The 20515-nt window shown below is 49.0% G+C and overlaps 1 protein-coding gene across 9 annotated transcripts; it reads right to left on the bottom strand.

The window, feature by feature from the left end:
* Positions 1–759: 759 nt before the first annotated feature.
* On the bottom strand, positions 760–20451 carry DCUN1D2 (defective in cullin neddylation 1 domain containing 2). Of its 9 annotated transcripts, none has more exons than XR_006338863.1 (8): positions 20314–20451; positions 18979–19114; positions 17498–17715; positions 15103–15271; positions 12669–12897; positions 3322–3404; positions 2218–2314; positions 761–1527 (listed from the first exon to the last, which is right to left on the bottom strand). XR_006338863.1 is itself a non-coding variant. In XM_043891801.1 (6 exons), the coding sequence occupies exons 3-6, from the start codon at positions 17550–17552 to the stop codon at positions 1436–1438; spliced, it is 327 nt and encodes a 108-aa protein (XP_043747736.1). In that variant the 5' UTR covers positions 17553–17715; positions 18979–19114; positions 19825–19949; the 3' UTR covers positions 760–1435. The 9 variants fall into 9 exon arrangements, 1 of the variants encoding a protein (XP_043747736.1); XR_006338866.1 differs by lacking the exon at positions 20314–20451 and adding an exon at positions 19981–20155; XR_006338865.1 differs by lacking the exon at positions 20314–20451 and adding an exon at positions 19960–20155.
* Positions 20452–20515: the final 64 nt, after the last annotated feature.

Below are 20515 nucleotides of genomic sequence, written 5' to 3' on the forward strand. Positions count from 1 at the left end.
CACAGGCCTGAGTTCTGCAACCTCCCTGAATGGGACTCTTACACGTCAGAACCCACAATGGCTCGAAGGACCCTGTACGATTGTTGAGGCTTCTGTTAAAGCTCTAAGAGCCCCAGGCTTGGAGGCAGAGGTGGCCTGTGTTTTCTTTGAGGCCACAGCAGTGGAGCTGGGAGAGATCAGTGACTTCCGGGCCCTGCACTTCATGGGGGGCTGGTCCCCCACCCCACACTGCCTGCCTGGCTGGGTCTCCAGGCCTCAGGCCTGAGTGGCTCCTACTTTTGGAAGCCAAAATAAACTGCACAGTTGAGGCACACTTTCCACAAATCTGAGTGCATTCCCCTCTCTCGTGAATTGCCCCAGTTTCTGTCTCATAAGCAGGGCCGCGGTGGGGCGACCCGCGTGCCTTGATGTGATAGTCTGCGTTCCAAGTGCGGCCCACCCAGCGCTTCTCAAACCACCACACGAAGCCACTTCCAAGATGGGCAGGCGGGTCCCGGTGCCCACCTGGACGGCACGTGGGACAGCTGCCCTCCCAGAGCCCCCAGCTGGGCGGACCCCCAGGAAGGAAAGGAGCCGGAGGCCAGAGGCTCCGGGCTCCGGCACTCTGCTCCACGTGCGCACGACGCGGTTTCCGGTTTGTGGCATTTTGGGGACAACCACGTGTGTTTACCTTCTGAATGTGACTACACATGAAGGGTGGGAGGGTGGACAGTAAGTACTCACATTACAGACGGTAGGAAGGAGCCAACAGTTGGTTTTTTAATTTAAATTTATCACAAAAGAAATAATTTCTCACGGAAAAAATGTCTTTTTAAATGTAATAAAATACTTTTTTTTTTTTTTTTAAAAAAAGCATACTTTATGAAGCTTCTTAGGAAGTTGAACTGACTCTATTAGCAGTAAACAGACCCGCTGACTTGCAGTTTCAAGTCGCCGTGCAAACCTCAACAGCCCATCGACCTGTAAAATCATTCCCATGAACGTCCAGAGAAAAGTGAGGTGAAAACAGAACTGATGAATCTGGATAATTAAAAAACTTACATCTTAATCCTGACACCAAATCTAAAAACCTCAGCGTCCACAACGGCCGCCTTCTCGGGACACGTTTCCAGCCGCCTGACTGGCAGGTTCTTCGGTGGTTACCGGGCAACCATTGGCTGTGAGAGCGCAGGGCTGGCAGAGACTGCAGACAGGCTCCGCCCCCTCCACAAACGCCGCGATCGCGGAGGGCTCCGACAGCGGCAGCTGGGGCCCGGTCTCCAGGCGCCCAGCCGCGATCGCGCAGGGTCTCCGTGCCGCGCCGATAGCCAGCGGCGTCTTCTCTAAGCAGCAGGAGAGGGTCTCCAGGCGCACGACGGGTCAGGAAGAAACGGGCGGCAGGCACAGCTAACCAGCGTCTCCTGCAGGACGTGGTTTCGGTTCATCTAAATCCAGCTCAATTTTCTGCCGAGACACGACTGCCTTTACCACCTGTGACCACTGGCCTTGCGTATTCTACAAAATCATCTGTAAGAACAGGCCATGCTCCTAAAGGAAAGCAAAAGGTTTTAAAAAATCGGCATTTTAGAGTAATATTTTTTATAGTCAAAGGATTTTCTCACAATCCAACATTAATATCTCAAGAGCTCAAATGATTTTAAACTTCTACACGTAACGGGTCAGCTGAAATTACCCTCCTCAGCTCTGGCTGGCCCAGGCGGTAGGTGCTGTGCGCTGGCGTCTGTGAGCAGCGCCCACCGCCAGCCCCGCTGAGCACGTCTGCGGTCACGTCCGTGCTGGGCAGAGGGGGCTGGGGGTGGACATTCTTTCCGAAGGGGCAGCACCCACAGTGCAGCAGGTGGGAGAATGTTCCCTGAAATGTCTGGGGTGGGAGCCCCTGCAGGTGGGATCGTGCTCAGGTGAGTAAACATAGGCTGGAATCCTCTGTGTGCTTCCGCGGCACGATGGAATAACCGCTGGCCACGCTGGGGTCAGTGGGCCCCAGTGACCATCCTGCTTTGTGGTCCTGCCTCGGGGCCTCTGCACACCCACCTTGAAAGCTTCAGCTCAGAAGAGGTCCTCCTGACTTTCAACGTGAGTGATGTTTTCTCTTGTGGGATTTACAGGACGTAAATCTAGCCACTTCATCACTCCTGTCTCACACACGGGGTCGGGCAGGGGTCAACCGGGACCCACCTGCCCACTGGCCTTCACCTGAGGTCTGCGGACTTCACCTACCTTCTTCATCATAGTTGGACATGTCATCTGCGATCATGTTTCCAAAATCTAGAAGAAGGTTCCAAGTGTCCCTTGGGATTGATCTTTTGTGATGCTCCTAAAACACAAGAGGAAAGACCAGCAGACCGCTGGCTCAGACGGAGCTCTCAGCCTGGTGATCTCAGGACATACTCTGACCAGGAGTGAGGACAGGTCAACACTGTCAGAAGTTAATACAGCAACAGTGCTTTGGGTCAGTGTTAAGAGCTACATGATGCCAATATGCAGATGCAGAAAGCAGACTTATTGAAACACAAAATAAAAATTATTGACTTTTATTTCAAATAGAAAGGCAGCATTTTTTATCTCTTTATCCAACCCTGAAACCAGTTCAGAAACAACGTGGGGAAGCGGCATCTGGATGCGTTTAGTTCCTGTGAACCAGGCGGCCCTCTGCAGGGGTGGGATGCTCGCTGTTACTGGACACTTCAGACACTGGAGGACCTGCCCCTGCTCCTTGGGGGCTGGAGAGCAGCCCCAGGTCTCCCGAGGCTCCCAGCCCCCGAAGGCCTGTCTTTGCACACATGAGTGCACATGTCCACAGATGGCTCCCAAGCTGGTCTCACGCTCCAGAGCACATGCACACGGCGCATCACGCGTGCTTTTCTGCCCCAGCTGCCCCACACGCGCCCTGGGCCTCCTGCTGCACATGCTGGGGTCCTTCCCAGGCTGCTCCTGGAGGACATCCCACACCCCTCCACTAGAAGGACTAGTCCTCACAGAGTAGGGGACCCTGAGCAGGACAACACAGCCACCTCCCGCGGTCAGGGACGGGCCCGGCGCCCTGCACCCTCCCCTCGGCTGCGGTCACCGAGGGGTCTCGGCCCATGAACACTGGGGCAGGGACCACAGACGCACAGTCTGGAGGCGGCCTCAAGCAGCCTGGCCCGAGCCCATGGGCACCATTTTCTGCAGGAGGCTGAGCGTGGCCGCGGGTGGGCTCTCTGGGACCGCCGCTGGGGACACTGGTCCCTCAGGGCCCGCAGACAAGCCATCGGTTCTTAGGACGGTAACCACCCCGGCTGACCCCTCACGTGGGGACCCCGTAAGCAGGAAGACACTTACCAACAAGAAGGTGTTCCAAAGATCTAGAAACTTAAACCTTCCGGATAACACCAGATTCCAGTATGCCACGGCCATTTCCAAATCTGGCAAAAAGAGAGAACGCACTCAGTGAGTCCTAACTCCTTTTTCCACAGCACAGTGACCATTTCTTGGCACGCTGGTGTTCACTTACTCAGTAACACTCGGCAGTCTTACCCATGGTTACATGCGGGCTAAGGCTCACAGGAGAGCTCCTGAAGCTGTGTACAGTCTGATTTGGGACCTTGGGGAAAATGGCTTTGGAAAATGATTTGTGCACCAGGATATTTGGATGTGTCAATAATTATCCCCTAATTAATCCATTATGAACACTCTGCTTTGCTCATGTACTGGGCTTTCTTGACTGCTGGGCCGACCTGGATATGATTAGCTGGATACAATTAACACATACCATTTATATATATACATTAAAAAAAACAGCCCCACTCACTTTCTAAGTGATGAACTACAAGTTTAAAACTTGTTTAGAAAGGAAGGGACACAGTGCTTTCCAAATAGACCTTCCTTGCCACGGTAAGAACTAAAATGGAATCTGATTCAAAGGTTGATCCCATAAGTATCATCAAGACTTGGGATTTCTTAAGGTAAAGCCAAGACAAATTAGCATGTTGTTTGGTCACTAGTAAAAGTCAACGCCCTCATTTTTCCCCAGCTGGAAGGTAGTGACGATTCCACGTCTAAACAGACTGATGCCGTGGGCTGCATCATGTTCACGGACACAGAAGCTGAGCATCAGGGCTGCAGGAGAGGGACGCATTCTCTGCTCACTGCAAGGCTGGTATCGATATATTTCTGTGTGATTGATACACAAGAACATCAAGGGGCTGAGAAGGTTACTACTTGAAGCTGACACCCTTCAACTGTGTGGGCTAGTGCTCATCGCTTTCAGACAATAGTCTTGTACTGAAATAGTGCTTATGTGTGCATGCCAGGAGAAGGAATGCAAAAAGCCGATGAATAAATATTTAAGGTAACAAATTCTTTCAACGCAAAATATTCTACTAAACACCTTCCAAAAGATTTTCATTTAAATCTGGTTTGGTCCAACTTGGACAGAAGTCATAAAAGCTGAAGCTCTGACCTGAGGTTCCCAGGTCAGTCATTAGAAGTGGATGAGCAAGAAATACGAGTAGTAGCCAACTTCAGATAAAATGCCTCTACGTCCTGTGTGTTTAGCGTCCACGAGATAACTCAGTCTGAAATAACCTGGAGTCTTAGAAAGAAAGCAGTGGTCAGAAAACTCGAGGAACGGGTAGAAGAGGAGGCTGGCTGGACCTTACCTACGGGCCCGCCTCCTGCTAAGCCTACTTCCTTATCACTCAGGAAAACCTACACTCAGCTCATCTCAGTGAGGGGAAGCCTCACACTGAGAATGGAGGCAAACCTGGGGAAGAGAGAGAAATAAAGCTTTATGGTAGACATTAACTCTGGTTACCTTTGGCTTCATTTGGTCCTAGAAACCCTTCTTGTAAAGTTCCCCATGTGCATATTTGTAAAGCACACAACTCATAGTAGACGCCTGCATTTTCAGAGACCCAGCAGCACCTAAGTAAACGGGCCGAGTGCTGTTCTGATGGACCTGGCCATTTGCAAAACAACAGCAACACTCAAAGTGATAGAACTTGAGAGCTGAGATCAAGAACAAAATCTACTCTACTGACCATGAAAGGAATCATCAGAGCAGCTATTTTCTTTCTATAACCTTTGAAAAACCCTACGTCCTGAGTAAGAAAATGATTATAAATGTTCGTAAGTAAAATTTATGTCTGTGATGCTCCATTTAGAATTAGATCATAAAGATGACCATTCTGTCAAAAAAGAATGGGCTGATGGAAAAATTAGTTAATAATCATGAAACTTTACTTCCTCAAAAATTATGATTTCTCAAAGCCAACTGATTGTGGACTCTAGCCAGTATAAAACCGTGCTAAGCACCTTACAATAAAGCAAAGCGTCAAGGAGTTTTAATTACCTCCTCTACTAGGCTAAGGGGGCTCCGCTAGTAGCTCAATTGGTAAAGAATCCGCCTGCAATGCAGGAAACCCCAGTTTGATTCCTGGGTCGGGAAGATCCCCTGGAGAAGGGAACGGCTACCCACTCCAGTATTCTGCCCTGGAGAATTGCAAGGACTGAACAGTCCATGGGGTCACAAAGAGTCGGACACGACTGAGCGACTTTAACTAGGCTAAAGAGGTGGAAACAACAACCCACTCTAGTTTTCTTGCCTGGAAAACCTCATGCGCAGAGGATCCGGGCGACGTACAGTCCATGGGGTTGCAAAGAGTCAGACACGACTGAGCAAGTAAGCAGCGCTAGGCTAAGGAACAACCACCACACAGCACGCGCCCCTCTTGCCGCACACAACAGCACACAGGTCTGAAGGGGCGTTTTTCCACCCCTTCCCACTGCTGTCCACACTTTCTCAGGAATTATAGGAACACGTGTATCAACCTCTTTAAATTATATTTAACCCTTCAGAAGACAGACAAGGTCATATACTTTGGAAATTGTAAAATCAATTGTTCCATCTGGGGTTCACAGCTGTAAAATTACTCTTTTTTTTTTTAATTGAAGTACAGTTGCTTTGGGAGATAGTGACGGACAGGGAAGCCTGGCATGCTGGGGTCCATGGAGTTGCAAATAGTCAGACCCGACGGAGTCACCGAGCAACAGCAACAAATAACTGTCGCTTTGCCCGCTGCACTAGTTTCCCTGATGGAGCGGCATGAATCTTCCAGGGTCGCTGCCTTCCCATGTGACCTCCCTCCCACGGTGACCTCCCTCCCCTCGTGACCTCCCTCCCACGGTGACCTCCCTCCCGTCGTGACCTCCCTCCCACGGTGACCTCCCTCCCACGGTGACCTCCCTCCCACGGTGACCTCCCTCCCGTCGTGACCTCCCTCCCACGGTGACCTCCCTCCCCTCGTGACTTCCCTCCCACGGTGACCTCCCTCCCACGGTGACCTCCCTCCCACGGTGACCTCCCTCCCGTCGTGACCTCCCTCCCACGGTGACCTCCCTCCCCTCGTGACTTCCCTCCCACGGTGACCTCCCTCCCACGGTGACCTCCCTCCCGTCGTGACCTCCCTCCCGTCGTGACCTCCCTCCCATGGTGACCTCCCTCCCACGGTGACCTCCCTCCCACGGTGACCTCCCTCCCGTCGTGACCTCCCTCCCGTCGTGACCTCCCTCCCATGGTGACCTCCCTCCCATCCTGACCCTCCCTCCGGTCGTGACCTCCCTCCCACGGTGACCTCCCTCCCCTCGTGACTTCCCTCCCACGGTGACCTCCCCCCCACGGTGACCTCCCTCCCGTCGTGACCTCCCTCCCGTCGTGACCTCCCTCCCACGGTGACCTCCCTCCCACGGTGACCTCCCTCCCGTCGTGACCTCCCTCCCACGGTGACCTCCCTCCCACGGTGACCTCCCTCCCACGGTGACCTCCCTCCCCTTGTGACTTCCCTCCCACGGTGACCTCCCTCCCACGGTGACCTCCCTCCCGTCGTGACCTCCCTCCCGTCGTGACCTCCCTCCCATGGTGACCTCCCTCCCATGGTGACCTCCCTCCCATCCTGACCCTCCCTCCCGTCGTGACCTCCCTCCCACGGTGACCTCCCTCCCCTCGTGACTTCCCTCCCACGGTGACCTCCCTCCCACGGTGACCTCCCTCCCGTCGTGACCTCCCTCCCGTCGTGACCTCCCTCCCATGGTGACCTCCCTCCCATCCTGACCCTCCCTCCGGTCGTGACCTCCCTCCCACGGTGACCTCCCTCCCCTCGTGACTTCCCTCCCACGGTGACCTCCCTCCCGTCGTGACCTCCCTCCCGTCGTGACCTCCCTCCCACGGTGACCTCCCTCCCACGGTGACCCTCCCTCCCATCCTGACCCTCCCTCCCGTCGTGACCTCCCTCCCACGGTGACCTCCCTCCCCTCGTGACTTCCCTCCCGTGGTGACCTCCCTCCCGTCGTGACCTCCCTCCCCTCGTGACCTCCCTCCCACGGTGACCTCCCTCCCTTCTTGACCTCCCTCCTGTCGTGACCATCCCTCCCACTCCCCCATACTCATCTGGCTTTGTATCTTTTTTAAAAAACCCTCAAAAAACCTTCTAAAATAAAGTGTGATGTTTGTGAAGTGTCCAGGTATGTAATAATTTTCCTGAAGAGGCTACCGTTCCCTTTAATATGATTTTATGTTCTCTCAATGAGTCTCCTGAAGCAAAGACACAAAATCAGTAACTGTTCCAATTCTTCAGTGACTGATTTCTGATAAACATCTTATTTGTCTATAGGCATAAAGTAGATAATGATTTTTTTTTCTCAGTGAAGGAATTACAGGATAAACTATAAATTTCTCCTTTTCTGCTGCCTGATACTCAGGCAAAGCTATTTAAAATAGAAGCTACACACGCTGGGCTCCAGGTTGCAAAAGTGCTTCAAAATACTTCTCCTTACACTGAACTTCATGACCAAAGGAAGTAAATTTATAAACTTTAAAATAGGTGATTAACTTGGACTAATTTACAACCTCTTAGAAGTTACAGTGGAATTTTAAAAGCATGGCAAACGCGATGACTTCAGATGGAATGAATGCTGTAGGATTTCCAGGCAGCTCCCACCTCCCCTGCCTGCAGCCCTGCAGCCTTCCGGCAGGATCACCACCCTGCAGGGGAGCCCCGGTCAGCCAGGGCAGGCGGCGTCCAGCTGCAGTGGGAACACTGCTGGGCGTCTGAGCTGACCTGCATGGCACGGAGGGCTGTCCGGCAGAGCCCTGCAGAGCCCTGCAGAGCCCTGCAGAGCCCTGAGCCAAAGGATCATATGCCATAAAAATGATGGCTGCTCGAAACCCTGAGTTTGAGGTTCTCTGTGACATGGCAACAGAAATAAGTGGATTTTATAATCCTCAAATAAACCAAAACCTCAAACTGGAAATACAAGCTTAAGATTTTCTGTATATACCACATACGGTAAGGCACAAGTAACATTTTGGCAAAATCATACATCTCTGAAAGAAGAAGAAAAATGTAATCCAACACACATCAGAATTGGTTTAAGTAAGTTAACATGAAATCCCCAGACCAGGACGAGGTTAATGTCACCTGCCCGCGTCTCTAACCCATGAGACAATTACACACCACTGTGAGAGAACGCAGAGCATCTGAAAATTACTTCACATTTAAAATCGTTATTTTTGGCTCCGCACATCAGGAGTGACTGCAGGCTGAGGGGCTGGAGCACGTGGGACTGTCCCAGCGGCGAGGGGCGCCCAGACCCTAGAGGAGGAGACCGCCTGGAGCCCTGCTGGCCACACCCGGGCGTCCTCTCGAGCTGACCGGCGTCTGGCAGGCATACTCAGCAGCCCCTTCTGCCCCCGGCTCCGAGCGCAGGTGAAGGTGAGCTGGTAAAGGTCCTGGAGCTTCACCGTGTCCTTGAACTCCCGCTCCAGTCCTGGCAGCAGGGCTTTCAGCTGCCCTGCGCTGTCACACCTGGGACAGGACACAGAGCCCCTCACGTGGGCATTGCGGGGCGGCAGACAGCTCCAGCCTTCCCGCGCTCCAGGCGGCCTGAGGCTCAGGCCTGAGGGCGGAGCTCTCGGGTCCCTGCTCTGGTTACAAGGGCTAGAAAGGGCTGGCCCTGTTTTTGGTGGTAGCCCCCTGCTCTGTGAAGAAACCAAACCCACTGATTTATATGGAGCATGGACTGCATCTTAGTAGAGAGGCCACTGGGCTTCCCAGGGGTGGTTAAAGAACCCACCTGCCAGCGCAGGAGATGCAGGAGATGCAAGTTCGATCCCTGGGTCGGGAAGACCCCCTGGAGGAGGAAATGGCAACCCAATCCAGTGTTCTTGGCTGGAGAATCTCATGGACAGAGGAGCCTGGCAGGCTACAGCCCATGGGGTCGCAAAGAGGCGGACACAACTGAAGTGACTTACCACGCACACAGAGATGTCATTAAAAGTAAAGAAGGAACCCCGCAGAAGCTACAAGGCTCTCCTCGCTGTGTGGGCTGGAGCACAGCCAGGGGTGAGCCCTGCACCTGGGGCCCCGGAGACCAGCGCCCGGGCCTGACGGATACGAGGAGGGAAGAGCCGGGCCCTCGCTGAGGGCAGAGCTGAGCCGACCTGCAGCCTGTACTGGCCCGGAGGAGGCAGGCGGGCAGACTCAGGCCGCTGTCCAGGGCCTGCTTCCTTACGGTGGGCCGGGCTTGAAACAGCCAGCACAGGAAAACAACTCTATCGCTTTAAACCTGGATTTTCCTCTGAAAAGCCAACAACCCTTAGAAATATTCAAAAGCCCTCACTAAAGCAGGCTTTAGACCAGTGAAACATAAAATCTGTCGTTTATTTTGACTGCCCGGCAAGGAGGAGGCTGAGAGCCACATGTCACTCACCCGCGTGCCCCGGTGAGGCGGGTGGAGCCGGCGTGGGGCTCGGTGTCTGGCGAGTGAGCGGGACCACCGCCCCCTCCTCCAGGCCGTCACCCGGCTCTTCCCCGCGCCTCCATCACAGCACTAGCGCCTCCTTGGCAGGCCCATCAGTTATCCCTGCTTTGCAGTTAACAAACGGGGACTCCCGTGGTCTACTCTGTGTCTGGGCGTCTGTGCCAACGTTGTGTGTGCGAGGCTCATCCGTGACACGCGGGCTCTGGTCGTCCATCTCCGTCATCTCACAGCATGCCACTGTGCTCACACTGCAACCCTGCTTGCTACAGGTAAGCATTTCGGCTGCTTCCAGTTTTCCGGTCATGAAGAATGTTGAAGGTTCCCGTATGTGTATCCCGGCACACAGTGCATGTGTGAGGCAGACACCCACCCGCAATTCCACAAGTCTTGTCAAGCCCTTCTCCGGGGTGACTGCCCAACAGCGACACTCAGCAGCTGTCCTACAAGAGGACCTGGGAGGTCCTATTTTGATGTGCTCTTGACCTGCAGCCCCCTACCTCACCCCAGGAGTGAGGCTGAGTTCCTGCTTGTATCTTCACTGGCCCCTTGGAAAGCATCTTCTGTGAAGGGCGTGGTCGTGTGTGTGTCCCTGTCCATTCTCAACCAGGTCATCCTTTTCTTGTTTTGTGGGGATCCTGTCAGCAGAGCATCTCACAGCCCCCACCCCCTTCCCCACGTGCTGCCTCCTGGTGCTATTTCTGGCCAGAAGTTCTGATTTCAGGGCAGAACAATTTACTCACTCGTCTTCCCTGCAGTGGTTTCCGATGTTTCACCACCTGGGCTACTGGACGGCCGCAGGTATTCTCCCATTTTCTAAAGGTTTCTGCCTTCAGCCTTTCGCACTGAGATCTACAGCTCACTGAACTGAATTTATGTTCTGTGTGAGGCAGAGACCAAGACGAACCTTCTCCCATCAAAGTGTTAGTCGCTCAGTCATGTCCAACTCTTTGTGGTCCCATTGACTGCAGCCCGCCAGGCTCCACCGTCCATGGAATTCTCTAAGCAAGAATGCTGGAGTGGGTGGCCATTTCCTTCTCCAGGAGATCTTCCCACCAAGGGATTGAACCTGGGTCTCCTGCTTTGCAGGTGAGCTCTTCACCATCTGAGCCACCAGGGAAGACACCTTTTCCCACACGACTAGCCAGTTCCCTCAGGACCCTTTCGTGAAAAGCCATTTTTTCTCCACATCTCTAAAAGGCTACCTCTGCCATAAATCCAGTGTTCTGGAAACACGGGTTTATTTACTGGCTCTCATCCTGCCCCACCCCACATACTGCTAATCACTGCAAGTGCCCTGTTACATGCTGATAAAATACCCACCCCTCCCTTTTCTGTTACTACAATGAATTACATTAATTGACTTTGTAATGTTAAACAGATCTTGCATTTCTGGGCTACAACAAACTGTCATGATGATTAATCCTGATTTTTGGTTGACTCGCTTTGGAGGCTTGATTTATTTTGCTGAAAATCTGGTTAGTATTTTTGCATCTTCTGTTCATCATATGTGTCTTTTGATTCTTATGACTGAGAGCAGCTTATAATTTTCTCTTTTCAACATGTCCTTTCTAGGTCTTACTATTGAGGCTATGCTGGCCTCAAAACATGCTAGGAGTGTTTTTTCCTGTACTCTTCTCTGGTGTGAAACTGGTGTTATTCTCTTTATTAAAAGTTGGGGAAGATGTGCCAGTGAACCAACCATGGCCTCAAGTTTTCTCGTTGAAAAGATTTTAAATTATGGGTTCTGATTCTCTAAGAGTTACGGAACTATGTCTTCACAGGCCCATTTCAGTAAGTTGTCATTTTTAAAAGAACTTCTGTATTTCATTTAAGCTTTCAAATTTATAAACATACAGTTGTTCATAATAGGCTCATTTTATTTGTAGGGTTTATAGCAATGTCCCCTTTCTTTCTATATGGCTTATGTGGCATTCATTACTTTACTGGTCTTCTCAAATGTCAAGTTTTTGGCTTTAAGAATCCTTTCTACTTATAGCTTTTTAAAAAAATCATTAAATTACTGCCTGTTTAAAAATTTTAATTCCCTCTGTCTGCACTGAGTTTTAATCTCCTGTCCTTTTCACTACTTGCTGAGATGGATGCTTTCCTTACTGAGTTTCAACTTTCTAAAATATGCATCTAAGAAGCTGACTCCTACATGTTCTCATAGTTTCATCCCTCAAAATACTTTAATTTCTGCTGTAACTTCTTTCTCAACCCAAGGGTTATTCAGAGGTACAGAATCCACACAGATTCCAACCTATCTAGCGAACTTTCTGTTATATTCCTTTCTTAGTTGTACTGTGGTCAGAGAACACGTTCTGTGTCACTTCAACTCTGGGACATTGCTGTACCTTACCTTATGGCCCTGTTTATGGTCAATATTCATAAATGTTCTTTTTGAAAAGACTATGTATTCCTAAACATCAAGGCAACGTTCTATTTCCTTTTCTGAATCTTCTATTTACCACTGATTCTTCACCCACTTAGTCTACCAATTGGTAAGATGTGTGTGAGAAGATGGGAGGACATACTCCCCACTGTGCTGGCAGATTTATATCATTTTTTTTAGAGTTTTAATTTCTGCTTTAAATAAACTATTACTGTCCTGGTAAAACAAAACTTTTACCACTGAGAGACGGTCTTCAGATTCCTCCTGCCCCCACTCTTCCCTCTCCCCCTTGCTCTTTAATTCATTTACAAGACCTTCCCGCCTTGCTGTCTCACTCATCCACATACTGGTTGGTTTCTCTGTGTCAAAATGTCTCTAGTGGACACATCATATGAGGTCTTCAGGGAATGTGATCCCAGGTGCTAATACCATCCTGCTCTGCCTGCCTTGGGCTGGAGCTGGGGAACCGGGAACTCACAGGATGTGTATCCACAGAACTCCAGGGCCTTAAGAGGACAGAAGCAGAAAACCATGGAGATGACACCGACCAGACCACTGCAGGACGAATCTCCAGAGGATTACTGGAGCTGACTGACACTCCACTTTCAATTTTCTGGCCCCTAACCAGCAACAGAGGTGGTCTGAGGACACCAGTCTCCCATCTCCCCATGTTGTGGCCTCCTGAGTAAAAGCACCTTTTCTTTTTCCTCAAAAACAAAAAAAAAAAAAGAAAAGAAAAAGAAAGTGTCTTTCATTATCTGTAGAATTACTTTTTGCTTTGAAGCTTATTTAATATACTAACAGCCACATCAGCCTATTTTCGGTCAATGTTTGCACACTACTTTAGACTCTGTCCCTCAAACCGCTCTGTGCCCTTGTGTCTTAGTTCTATCTGCTGCAAACAGTATATACAGTAGTTGATTTTTAAAAACCCACCTAGCATTTAGTTCACTTACATTTAATGTAATTATGTAAATGCAAACATTTTTAGGCTTAAATCCTCCATTTTATCATGGGCTTGCTATTTGTCCCACCAGAAGTTAATTTTCCTTGTGCTCTTTTTTCCCTTGGATTCTTTCAGATTGAATTTTATGTTTTTATAGTGATTATAACATATACAAAGAGAGAACAAATATTTTTTCCCACTGTTTTATCTTTTTCCTTTTCCCAACAGCATCTTTTGACGCTGTTTTTAATGTTGATCAAGTCCAACTTACCACTTTTTTCATTTATGGCTGGTACTTTTTCTGAAAAAGCTTAACCCAAGATTATAGTTTCTGAATCTTTGTCTAAAACTTTGTGGTTTTAGTGTCTGGCACAGGTCTACAATCTAGCCCCAACTAATTTTCAGGTATGGTATGAAGGAGGGACTGAGGTTAAGTTTTTCATGTTTGCCCCATTGTGTCAGCATCATTTGTTGAAAAGACTCTTCTTACCCCCCATTGGAATAATAAACACTAACAATCTTGCAGTCAATCAACAATGTGGGAAGACTTTACTAACTCATCAAGACTTATTCTAAAGCTACAACAATTAAGATGCTGGGTTAAAGACAGATAAAAACACCCATGGATACAGCAGGGAAGACCCACACAGACAATTTTTTGTTTTTAAAAATGCACAGGTTATTCTCCACAGCACAGTTCACTAACACATTCACAAAACTTTTGTTTAATATTTTAAATGGTACTTTCACCTTTAACTGCCCCATGAGGTGTGGAGAGAGAGCAAGCCACTGACCATCACTAACTTGTGACCTTAAATTATATTCTGTAAACTCCAGATAAGGAGGCGTGAAATAACCTGAAAACATTTTGGGAAGATTCATGCTCAGAATCTTTAAAACATGTATTTAAAATTATGACACTTCTTAGGCTAATAGGAATTTTAAAATTTTATTTGTACGATGTATTCCTAGACAATGTCTAAGAAATGCCATTAATTGTCTCTGTAAGAAGCACTTATTTCCAAAAGCTCCCATTTTGGGGCGATTTTAACAGGTGGGGTAACTGTGGTCAGCAGTCATGGATGCTCTTTTAACGGGTCTTTCCAGTTCTAAGATCACTGGAATGTCTCTAGGCTCTCCCAGGTGCAAAGAATATGAACACATGTGTGGTTACAACACTGTTATAAAGATACCTGTTGTTCAGTTGGTTTTATTCAACTTCTGGGAATGTGGGAAGATATTAGAAATAAAGTCTCATAGAACTTATCATCTTACTAGGGTCCTGGGTTCAGTGAAAACAAGTACCGTGTCTGCACAGCCTTAGAACATGTTTACCTAAGGCTTTCAAGCTCCTTTGGGAGCTAAAAATAAGTGTGTTTAAGTTGTCAACACGGAAACCTCAGAGTATCAGCAAGTCAGCAGATTGGCTTCTACACACTTCATCAAACAGTGCAGTAAGTTCATGGTTAAAAGTCATTCTGTTATGTGCCTTCATGTACTTCTCTGACTCACCTAATAAGTAAGAAACATCTTAAGGTATTAGTGAACCTTTTACTCCAATGCTAGGTAGAGCAGAGAAGTCGTACAAGCAAAAAGACAGAATGACATTTTATTAATGCTTAATGCAGCAACACAAGAGATTATACATTTAGTACACAGTATTAGGAAATAAATTAAATGGCTGAAAACAAACAAAAACACCTGGATGTTTATGACAACTCAAAACTGGAAGGAAAAAATTAAAAAGGAGAAAGTGTAACAAAAGGAATTAATCTGAATAAAAATACTGAACAAAACCTTAATTGGGATTCAAAAGAAAACCAAAAGGTTTAATAGTACAAATGCACAAGAAATTTGTAAAATATACAAAGGACATAAATTGATATGAAATTTACAGGTCGCTGAAAAATAATGTTGAAAATACTTTCCTTTCTGAAAAAGTTTAAACTGAGACCAGTTTACTTACCCAAGTTCTGTCATGCCGTCTACAAATTCCTTTTTGCTAAATTCACATTGAGTTGAAGCCCTGAATTTCCAAGCTATAAGCAAAACTGTGATACTGGCAGGATCTAGGCTTAAATCATCACAAAACTGTTGAATTCCATCAATTCCAATTTTATTTTCATCTTGTGGGTCTACAGTTAAAATTAAGGGAAAAATAAGTTAAAAACTTGGATATTTTGAAAAGTATTACTAAAATGGGTGTAAAGAATGTATTTTTAATACATCAATCAATGCACTACAATTTTCAAGTATATATGAGAGAAATAGTAACATAATAATTTATCCAGAAAATAGTCCTATTGTTAAAATCGAGGTTTCTGGGTTTTCAGGGGGAAAAAAAAATCACTGAAACTTCTCTGAAAATGTCATTATGAATAAAAATTTTGATTTCCCTAGAGTAAAATAAAAATTCAAGTTTACAGAATTTTAGCTTGCCCAAAGCAAACTGCTATGAAAAACACTGCATGGTGAAGTATTCACAGGAGTTCAAGCTTTTACCATCACCTTGCCAAGGCAAAAGAAAGATAATGTATTTTTCAAAAGTCATTTTATTTTTTATAGTGCTAATACCACTGCACAACACTTATTTTTTGGTCATTTAGTTTATACACCCACGTTTAACAGCTGAGAAATTCTGGCTTACCCCTCCCCTAATTTCTAGTTTAGAAATAAAACTAAGGAAGTTAGCATTTTTCCATGGGAAAATCAAACAGTGAAGCCTACTAAAGCATCAGTAAGGGCGCACAGTGGGGCCCCACGAGCTCGCCCGTCTCCGGGCCCGCCTGGCGGTGGTCTCTGGGCCCGCCTGGCGGTGACATGCCGCCTGCTGCTGTGGGAGGCACCAGAGCAGGCCGTGGCACTTCACTTGGAGCACGGTCAAGTGCAGCAGACTCTTTATCACACAGGGTTGGACTCCTCAGTGCTCAGCACCACATCTAACGTACGTCATTACCCAAGGAGACCACTGGCCCCCATCACTCGAGCAGTCACCAAGACCCTCCAACTCTACACTCCCAGGTTGTGAGAGTGGACTCACGGCACAGAGGGGCTCGCCACATCCCGACTCAAGCCCGTGCTCCTAACACGGCACACGGTCAGGAGGACAGGAAAATGGGCCTACCGTGCCCTCACCTAACAGCCTTCATGACAAACTTCACATATGTCATTTCTGGATGCATTAAAATAGCTTGGAGGCACTCATCTGTATACATTCTGTAAGGACAGATGTTTGTCAACAGTCTCTAACTATATATTTATTTTTAGGGCCCAAATCTTGAACTAAAGAATAAAGATAACTTTTGCAAAAGCAGCTGCACACATCTGAATAACTTAAAATTAGCTCAGTAATTAACTTAGCCAAAAAATCTAAAGCACGCTGAAAACAACGCTCCTTTTGGAGAACTACAAATACAGATCTGTTCTTTTAACCACAGAAGGTTTCTGAACTAAGACTAAAAAAAAAAGAATGCAATTTTCAGTTGATTTTTTTTTTTATCTAAATAGATTAAAATATACACAGTATATTTTCAAAAGTAAAAAATGAAAACAAACAAGAACTCAAAGTCTAGGAAGTCTGTGTTAATACTTGTTTAAATGAGGGTTTTCACTTTCTGCGTTCTATTTTTTTAAGTTTTGGAAACATAAGAGTAACCTTAGAAGCTGCTAGAAAGAAAAAATAACTCTTGAGCCACTGCCGCCTTCCCACTCAGCAGACCTGACGCCTGATGCGGAACTCGGAGCCTGTGGAGCTGTCTGGATCTGCAGACTTGTTTTGCCTCATGACTCTATTTTGAGAGGGAAAGCGCCATTCTAAGCACCGATTTCAATAAAAATAACTGCTGTCTCCAACTGACAACACAAGGTTTCTCTGCCAAGAGCTTTCCAGAAGCTTCTGCCACTGGCACTGGTGCAGGACTCTGGCACCACCAACTGTGGCGGGCAGGGTGACCTGCACCTCCTGTCAGAACGCCTCGGACGATGTGGAATGGTTCTCAAGCAGCCTTCTCACCAGGTACTCCTGCCCAGCGGGAGTGCTTGGGAAAAGTACTCCTGCAGCGGGCGTAGCCCCCTGGCCTGGACACCAAGTCTCCCACCAGTGACTCCCCACAGCTGACCCAGGCCGCAGATAGGAGGGCTCGCTGCCCATCAGCCTTTAGACTGTGCGCCTTGTCCCACCCCAGCCTCGAGCCATCAGCAGCCACGTTCCGATTAAACCAACTAAACTGTAGAGCTGACCATCAGCAAGGGAGGGGGCTGTGCTCCGAACATGGCGCACGGTCAGAAGCCTTGGGACACGGCATGGGAAGCTCCCAGCCTCCACCCCGCGCCCTGGACGTGCGGCACCTCGGTGTCCTCACCTTGGGACATGTTACACAGCCGCTCCAGTCTCTTCCTGTCCACGGAGGCGCTCATGGATTCCCTGTGAACACGCTCAGGTGCAGGAAGCAGCTGTCCGTGGCCAGGTCTGCCGTCTACTTGCTCTGCTCTAAGCAGTGGGCGGCACTTCTCTTGCCAGCCTGAGTAAATGCCATGAACTGGCGGACCTTGTCCTTCTGAGATGATTTAAGATTATGCTCTGGGAAGCGAGAGAGGCAGGAAAGCCAATGAGGCCGGCCCAGAGAGCCGTTATGGCTTGATCACCAGCACCTACATTGTATCTGGACTTAACTTCTCCCGGGTGACCAGACTGCACTTCAGAACTACAGAAATACAAAGCTTTGTTCCCCATTGAGTAAAAACACTGGGCAGCCTTCTGAAAATTCAAACGACAGTATCTATATAGTAACAAATATGGAAAGTCTAAACTCCCCCAAATTAGAAATATCAGTATTCTATGCAAAATACATTTTGATCTTTACCTGGTTCCCTTCCAATGAAGCAGGATGCTGCTTTTTTTCCTTTGAGTCTCAGTGAAATCCCCCTTTATAACACACATGTGCCATCTGATGAAGTGAGGCTAGAGGGTAACCCGAGGTCTGACCACAACACCACAGCCCACCTGTGGGTCCTCCTCAGCTTCAATTAATTTCAGGCCCTAATGACCAGGAGAAGGCCCTTGAGGTTTAGAAACATCATTATTTTAAGTTTTCCTCTGTCTAAAATTAGCAGAACAACACTGATGAAAACACACACATAACAAAAAATTGTGTGAAAAGTAACTTATAAAAGTTCCAAAAGCAGGCACAAAAAGCCCGTGATGATTAAGTAAAAATACTAATAATGAGAAGTTCATGTACATGAGACAGAAATAAAATGGAAAAATAGGGCAGAGGCTGTGGGTGGGTAGTAAATAACAAAACTGCCCTGTAACTGCACTATATATAGTATATGATGAAACCAAATAGTATTTTGATGCTTCCAGATACCGGAATGGTTAAGGTTTTATTTATTGAAGGTAACCTGATGAAGACGACAGCAGAAATGACAGTGATTCACCAAGGCTGTAAATCAAAAGGGACACTAGGGCTTTCCTTGGCAGTCCAGCGATCCAGACATCACACTTCCACTGCAGGGGGCCCGGGTTTGATCCCTGGTCAGGGAACTAAGATCCCACATGCTGCATGGTGTGGACAAACCGTCCCCCCAAACCAAAACCAGACCCATCTGCTGCTGCTGCTGCTAATACTTTATAAAAAAACAATAATATGATAAAGGGAAAAATGTTATTTTTAAAAGGATTTATACTCAGTTTTGTTAAAAAAAAAAGATGACAGTTTACAGAAGCACATAGAATAAGTTGTAACTTACAAAAACATGTAATTGGAAAACAAGATGTAGATGAAGAAATTAGGAGAAAAAAAGACAAAAAAGGCCAGAGATGAGATACAGACACGCATACCATATACAAGAGCTGAAAGCTGAAAATTAGGCTCTGAGCTTCTCAGTTGCCAAAGCAAAGATCAGAGGGGACAGTTCATGTTACCACTTTCTTCAGTTTCAGTGCCAGGAGGAGCTGGGCCATTTGGAGGTCACGCCTAAAAAATAAATTAATAAAGGTCCATAAATTGGCAGGACCACTGCCTACACTTCAAGCTCTGATGGACTTCACTAAGGCTCACCATGCCAAGGAAATTAAACGATTATTGGCGGCTTTTAAGGGAAGTGGGTGGGCTTTTCCTAAAAGCCTTATCCTCTTAAAATGTACAAAATTCTTGAAATAAAAATGTGGATAATCTAGGAGAAATATCAGATAAATTCTCTAACCTCTGGAAAAGGTCTCAAGCCTTTTAACTGTGACCTTGTGAAGAACCACTTCTGTGATGTGTGCATCAAGACTGACCATAGATCGAATGAAGATACGTCCTTAAAATGCCCTTCCAGAGACACCGAATACAACAAAGTCTCTTCCAAGGGGCCGACCCAGTTAACGGTGTAAGCTGAGTTACCCTGATGGTTCTGGGTTCAGGGGCGGGGGAGGTCAAGGAGTCAGGCCCAAGTGCCCCCTTCACTCTCCCGCCTCTCCAACCTCTTTAGAAGGCCCCAGGCTCCTGCCCACGCAGCCCCTTCCTCTGGGGAAGCGCGGTCTCTGCTTTCTGGACCTGCCGGATCCCTCCCTCCTGACAGGATATGCTCCACCTCCTCCTCCTCCTCCGCGGCGCTCCCCACCGGGAGGGTGTGTCCTCACGCCGCCTCTGCCCCTGCCACTCCCTCCTGGACCCCCTTCTCCTGTCCCGAGCCCTCTCACCAGGATCCCGCTGCCAGGAGGGCGAAGGCCGCCCCAGCGCAGCCGGCTGCGTTCTCTCCCTGGCCGCCTTCCGATTCCTGGAGGGCACCCCAGTCTGCCCCTCCCACACCTCTGGACGCCCCCCGCCCCACTCACTGCGGGGCGCTCAGCTCGCACCGAGGAGCCGTGGCTGAGCGTCCACTGGCTCAGCGTCTGAGGCCGCCACGCGGCTCCCGGCCCGGCCCCGACCGCGGAGAAGGGGCTAGGGCCCCGCGCCCGGGCCGGCCTCTCTGCCGGGTCTCGGCCCCAGCGTTACCGGACCCGCGACTGTCGCGTCGGCCCGGGACCCCGCTTGCCTCACACGGAACCCGTCCGTTACCGCGCTTCCACGACGCCTCAGAGCACAACCCGAAAGCTCCAGAAGCCCCTCCCTCGCTGCCCCCCGCCCCGGGCCCCGCCGCCGGTCTCCGACTCGGTCCTGCCCCCGCCGGCGGCCCCCGCGTCACCTACCCTCGCCCCACAGCGCCCCAGGTCGCGCCCGCCCCGCCGCCTGCGCGGTCCCCGCCCGGGCCTCAGCCCGGACACCGTCCAGGGACGCCGGACTCCGACTCCCGGCGTGCCGCGTGCCGCCGGGGTCGCCGGGATCCAGGCCGCGCTAGGCCTCCGATTCCCGGCGTGCACCGCGCCGCCCCGCCCCTTAAAGGCGGGGACA

This window comes from Cervus elaphus, chromosome 30 (assembly GCF_910594005.1).
Source record: "Cervus elaphus chromosome 30, mCerEla1.1, whole genome shotgun sequence".
Lineage (NCBI taxonomy): Eukaryota > Metazoa > Chordata > Mammalia > Artiodactyla > Cervidae > Cervus > Cervus elaphus.